This window comes from Salmo salar, chromosome ssa21 (assembly GCF_905237065.1).
Source record: "Salmo salar chromosome ssa21, Ssal_v3.1, whole genome shotgun sequence".
Taxonomy (NCBI): domain Eukaryota; kingdom Metazoa; phylum Chordata; class Actinopteri; order Salmoniformes; family Salmonidae; genus Salmo; species Salmo salar.
The window spans coordinates 24,340,001-24,346,855 of record NC_059462.1 but is presented as its reverse complement, the minus strand read 5'-3'; the positions used below and the strand labels follow the sequence as shown (position 1 = coordinate 24,346,855).

General features: G+C 43.5%; 1 protein-coding gene across 2 annotated transcripts in view; it reads right to left on the bottom strand.

Moving 5' to 3' along the window:
* Positions 1-1,072: 1,072 nt before the first annotated feature.
* arhgef7a (Rho guanine nucleotide exchange factor (GEF) 7a) overlaps positions 1,073-6,855 on the bottom strand; it is a 33,270-nt gene continuing 27,487 nt past the window's right edge. For both annotated transcript variants that reach the window (XM_014164690.2, XM_014164689.2), the window contains 3 exons: positions 4,658-4,760; positions 2,734-2,788; positions 1,073-2,570 (listed from right to left, as the gene is read on the bottom strand). In XM_014164690.2, coding sequence (XP_014020165.1) covers positions 2,448-2,570; positions 2,734-2,788; positions 4,658-4,760 — 281 coding nt within the window. In that variant the 3' untranslated portion in view covers positions 1,073-2,447. The remainder of the gene's footprint in view (positions 2,571-2,733; positions 2,789-4,657; positions 4,761-6,855) is intronic.

Here is a 6,855-nt window from a genome sequence, read left to right as displayed (position 1 = left end):
ACCTGTTCTGGCTAGCATCAATCTGAGTGTTAGATCTGGGTGTTACAGAGGAAAAATCTAGGTTTTATGTTCCTTTGTATTTATGCAGGTATAGTTAAACAGAAGACAGAGTGTGACTTTAGCCAGTACCAAATCAGGGAACAAGGTGATGGCGGTACGTTGATAAAGGATGACATTTGAGCCTTTGAGGCGACACCAGCAGAATTACAGCCTTTTCCTTTAGAAACCAAAGCAGGAGAGTCAGACCCCACAAAGGTCTTTGATAGGCTTGTCACATCGATAAGGTGGGATATAATCCCACACACAACTTACTTGCCAAAGGAGTGAGAGAAAGGAGAAGATATCTTCATTACCCCATGCTTCCCTGCTTAAATTGTGTGTGTGTGTGTGTGTGTGTGTGTGTGTGTGTGTGTGTGTGTGTGTGTAGGAGAGAGAGAGAGAGAGAGAAAACCAACCTTCCTTCCTTTGGATCACCATCATGGTTGTTGTTATCATCCTGCTCCCAAGCCTTCGTATCACATTGCCTCATAAATACCTGTAGAATGTCATGTCCTGATCTCCCCTTTCAAATGTCATTCTTACCTTTCAACCAAGCAGACTACAGCCCCCCCTACACAACATGATCCGATCTCCTAGAGGCCCCTAGCACCCAGCCTGTACTCAGACATGTGTTTAGCAGAGAAGATTACGTCTCAAATGGAACCCTATTCCTTTTATAGTGCACTAGTTTTGACTAGAGCCCAGAGTGCCACTTGGGATGCATGCATACTACATGTGGTCCTGAAGCATCACCCTGGTTCATTACCTGCTTGGTGACTCCTGATAAGCTGGGTGACAGAGAGGCTATGAGACACTGACACTAGTTAGAGATGCAGTACACAGATGGATAGTAGCGGATGTACGGTGAGCTTTCTGCCGCAGAGCGGCTAGCGTGGCATCACCTAGGTGGGTGTTGCACATTGGTGGTAGATGAGGTGTGAATGTAAAGTACTTTGAGCACCTGGAAAAGCGCTACGTAAATACAATTCATCATCATCAGTCTTTCCAGTCTTTCTGCAGTACAAGGACCAGGTTTGGAGTCGCTAAAAACACATTTTATTTCATACCACAGCAATGTTCATATTTACATCAAAGCGTACCAGTACCAGTCAGTACCAATACCAGTCAGTACCAATACCAGTCAGTACCAGTACCAGTCAGTACCAATATCAATATCAGTCAGTACCAATATCAATACCAGTCAGTACCAATACCAGTCAGTACCAATATCAATACCAGTCAGTACCAATATCAATACCAATACCAGCCAGTACCAATACCAATACCAGTCAGTACCAATACCAACCAGTATGTACCAATATCAATATCAGTCAGTACCAATATCAATACCAGTCAGTACCAGTACCAGTCAGTACCAATACCAATATCAATACCAGTCAGTACCAATATCAATACCAATATCAATACCAGCCAGTACCAATACCAGTCAGTACCAGTACCAGTCAGTACCAATACCAATATCAATACCAGTCAGTACCAATATCAATACCAATACCAATATCAATACCAGCCAGTACCAATACCAGTCAGTACCAGTACCAATACCAATATCAATACCAGCCAGTACCAATACCAGCCAGTACCAATACCAATACCAGTCAGTACCAATATCAGTATCAATACCAATATCAATACCAGCCAGTACCAATACCAGTCAGTACCAGTACCAGTCAGTACCAATACCAGTCAGTACCAATACCAGTATCAATACCAGTCAGTACCAATACCAGTGGGTACCAATATCAATACCAGCCAGTACCAATACCGATACCAGCTGGTACCAATAGCAATATCAATACCAGTCAGTACCAATATCAATATCAGTCAGTACCAATACCAGTCAGTACCAATACCAGTCAGTACCAACACCAGCCAGTCCATTTCTGTACAAATCCCTTCTGACCCACCGGTCAATGACAACACAAGGCCCAACCACAAGACAGGCCGCTACAAGTCCTTACACAGAAGACCACAAGACAATGGAATATAAGACATTAAAATGGATAGATTTCATAGTAATTAAATAACAGTAGAGAAGAGGTGAATGAGGAGTTGTTTTGTACAGTACCATTAGAGCTGTAACGCTTTGCTGAGTATCATTTGTAAACAGAGACGGAGGGAGGGAGAGAGGGAAGACTCCAGGTCCATGTTGGTTTAGGGAGAGATCCACAGACGTTCCTCATTGTTATAGGTGGAGCCATGTGACCTGACAGGGTCCTAGTTCTACACACACACACACACACACACACACACACACACACACACACACACGTTTCCGCAAGCAAACACTCATTCACACTCACACACGTTTCTCCATCACACACTAGCACACACACCACACACACACAATTCACTCTCACACCATCTCATATGCACACACACACACCTCATAAGTTAGTCTCGTCCCAGGTGGGGTCGTTCATAGTCTTTAAGACCCTCCTGACCACTTTCTCCACATCTTTCCGTGCCCTCTGCTCCTCCTCCAGTGACCTCTTCATCTTCTTATTGTCCTGTTGAGGGGTCAAAGGTCAGTTTGAATATGCCACAAGCATTCGGTTGTAGTTCTACTACTTCATCCGTCATAACAGTGTAATGTCAGGTGTCGTAAGCGGTCATGAGCTGTCATAGGCCCGTTATAAGCCAGTGGGATGGTGACACAGAGTGGACATTCACCTGTTTGAGCTCCTGTACCTCGTCCCTCAGGGCGTACACTACATCCTCCAGGCTCCTTCAACACAACACACACGGTTAATACCATCCTAGAGATAAATACATGACTATATACAGGGTCTTCGGAAAGTATTTAGACCCCTTGACTTTTTCCACATTTTGTTACATTTTAAAATAAGGCTGTAACGTATCAAATATGTACTTTCTTAGCAATCTACACACAATACCCCATCATGACAAAGCGAAAACAGTCAAATTCATAAACAAATTTAAAAGAGAAATTCCGTATTTCAATAAGTATTCAGACCTTTTGCTATGAGACGAAATTGAGCTCAGGTGCATCCTGTTTCCATTGATCATCCTTGAGATGTTTCTACAACTTGATTGGAGTCCACCTGTGGTAAAATCAACTGATTGGACATGATTTGGAAAGGCACACACCTGTCTGTATAAGGTCCCACAGTTGACAGTGCATGACAGAGCAAAAACCAAGCCATGAGGTTGAAGGAATTGTCCGAAGAGCTCTGAGACAGGATTGTGTGGAGGCACAGATCTGGGGAAAGGTACCAAAAAATGTCTGCAGCATTGAAGGTCCCCAAGAACATAGTGGCCTCCATCATTCTTAAATAGAAGAAGTTTGGAACCACCACCACTCTTCCTACAGCTGGCCGCCCGGCCAATCTGAGCAATCGAGGGAGAACGGCCTTGGTCAGGGAGGTGACCAAGAGCCTTATGGTCACTCTGACAGAGCGCAAGTGATCCTCTGTGGAGATGGGAGAACTTTCCAGAAGGACAACCATCTCTGCAGCACTCCACCAATCAGGCCTTTATGGTAGAGTGGCCAGACGAAAGCCACTCCTCACTAAAAGGCACCTAAAGACTCTCAGACCATGAGAAACAAGATTCTCTGGTCTGATGTAACCAAGATTGAACTCTTTGGCCTGAAAGCCAAGCATCACGTCTGGAGGAAATCTGGCACCATCCCTACGGTGAAGCATGGTGGTGGCAGCAACATGCTGTGGGGATGTTTTTCAGCAGCAGGGACTGGGAGACTAGTCAGGATTGAGGCAAAGATGAATGGAGCAAAGTACAGAGAGATCCTTGATGAAAACCTGCTCTAGAGCGGTCAGGACCTCAGACTGTGGCGAAGGTTCACCTTCCAACAGGAAAACAACCCTAAGCACACAGCCAAAACAACGCAGGAGTGGCTTCGGGACAAGTCTCTGAATGTCCTTGAATGGCCCAGCCAGAGCCCGGACTTGAACCCGATCGAACATCTCTGGAGAGACCTGAAAATAGCTGTGCAGCAACGCTACCTATCCAACCTGACAGAGCTTGAGAGGATCTGCAGAGAAGAATGGGAGAAACTCCCCAAATACAGGTGTGCCGAGCTTGTAACATCATATCCAAGAAGTCTCGAGGCTGTAATCGCTGCCAAAGGTGCTTCAACAAAGTACTGAGTAAAGGGTCTGAATACTTATGTAAGTGTGATTTCAGTTTTTTATATTTAATAAATTATCAAAAATGTCTAAAAAACAGTTTTTGCTTTGTCGTTATGGGGTAAAGAAAAAAAAACAATTTAAGAATTTAGAATAAGGCTGTAACGTAACAAAATGTGGAAAAGTCAAGGGGTCTGAATATTTTCTGAATGCACAGTATGTATGCACACAGTACTGCACATGTCTACATACTAACTAGTACTTCATCGTTCAGAAACATAAGCATTCTTATGAAAACACCATCCCACTTTCATTTGGGAATTTCCTCCAGCACATGACGACAGAAACTGTCATGGGTTACCAAGATACTCATCCCTGACCAAAATTAAGAGGAGGAGGGGAGGAAGTGTGGGAGAGGAAGTAGGGATTAGGAGGACGAGGAAGAACAAGAGGGAGAAGAGAAGGATGACAGAAGGTGGAGGTCTTACTTCTCTCCGACTACAGTCTGTCCGTTGCTCGTGGTCTCCTCCACAATGATCTTCTCCTCTCCAGGGATGATGACTTGCAGCCCTGTGTCCCTCCGCATCGCCCCTGTTCCAAACACAACACAACACGCTAGATACGCTGATCCAAGGTCAGTTTGGACTTCCAACCCCTAATGGCTGAGGTTAGAATTGTGGGATCCTAGCTCTGTAACCTGATCCTAGATCTGTGCTTAAGCCAAGGGCAACTTCTACCCACAGTTTATCTAATATAAGTGATTGAGTTCCTGATTGGTGCTGATTTCTGATCGGCGACATGGTATGGGAAGCAAAATGGACACAACAGGACACAAACACAGGAGAAGATGGAGAGGCTGTGGGTTAGTTAGGCATACACAGAACCACGAGATACAACGACAGAGGAGGCAGAGGAGCCATGTTGGAGAGGAAGAACAGATGGAAGAAAAGAGAGAGGCGCACCACATCCAGATCATCCTGATCCATTCACCCCTCATTGGTTTTACCTCACCACACCGCTCTCTGCTGCAGACCAAAAAACAACAAGGTAACATCAAGCGTGTATTCATGAGAGAAAAGACACCATTTTGTTCTCACATTTCCTGTTCCAGTGGTTCAGCCTGGAGCCTTGTTGACAGCGACATCCAACACAGTGAAATAAAGTGTGCTTCTGACAAAACACCCAAAATACCAACAGCTAGCAAATGACAGATTTATTCAAAACTCAATGATACAGCGTTTGGGAACTGTTGTCATATACGACAATCTGTATATATATCACAAATACTCTGTAGGTGCCGTTTGTAGGTAGGTCAATAGGTAAGACATTTTGATCACAGGTGTGGGACAGGTCATGTACAGCATTGGGAAGCACAGAGGACCTCGCAGTCCCCCTGCTTCTCTGTTTTCCTTTTAGTTTTTTTTACACCGCAGTCACAAAGTAGAACACAAAACGTGAGGACAGTCCTATTCTTAGCTCAAATACTCATATAACAACTGTTTGGCTTCTTATTTTGTTCCGTTTCCATCCACTATGTACAAAAGAGACACTTGTCCATTCTTTTTTTTGTTCATGTCCACCTGTCTTGATGAATAAGTATCGCACATGACTGCTCCCGCAAGACTAGGTTTCTCTTTCTGTTGACACTATCTGAACACTGAAATGGTAGATTTACACAATGGATGAGCTGTACTGTACAGGCACATTTCATATCTATGGCAAGCATGATAACTAGGTCACACCATACAGTATGATGTCATACACACACACTGGGGGTAGTAGACCAGTAAGGGGGGGGGGGTACAGAAACAGAACTGTTCATATTGAACACATTTCAATGCTCTACCACAGAGATTGTGCAAAAATGTATCCCAACAACCCACGCTCAATATCCAGTGTAAACTAAACTTTAGTGATACCATTTCATCAAATGTAGAGAGAGAGAGAGAGAGAGAGAGAGAGAGAGAGATCGACTAAGTTCACCAAATCAGTTGTAAACATTTACATACACAGTGAAATAAAATAATAAAAAATCACATACGTTATACAAAATAATTTAAGGACAATAAACAAATCATTTTTATAAATATATAAATAACACAAACCAGTATATTCCGTATATTGTAACAACAACAGCGGGGAGAGGACTGATTTGAAGTGGACAGTAAAATAGGGATTTGTAATGTGATACTAGGAAATACTTTCTCACAAAAATAGCTATTAGCGCATGGAAGAGCAAGGCAGGATATGTGGTAAAGGATATTGGTGTTGTTTGAAACAAAGGTTTCCTACTAGGGACACAGAGACTGGACCTGCCAGGTTTGATGACACTGGCATTGAAGACTGTGAGCCTCTGCTTAGGGCCTGGAGTTTTTACCGGTCATGTGATGTGATCAGGAATAACCTGTTCCTACATGAAGCAGATTTGTGTCCTAGAACACAGAGGCTTGACTGTTTCATTTAATCCATCGAACTGTAATTTCGTCGCTTTGAGTAGTATGAGCAATGGTTACCTGGACTAATTCCTTGTGGTTTCTAAAAACGGACTTGTTGGTTTGTAGGCAGTAGATTTGTTGATACAAACTCTAAATACTAAATACTCAAGTCTGATGCTCGGTCTCAGTGAGGTCCAGAAAGCATGCTAAAGACAACCCCCTGGCTTTTGAGAATATATCTATTTTTTTTT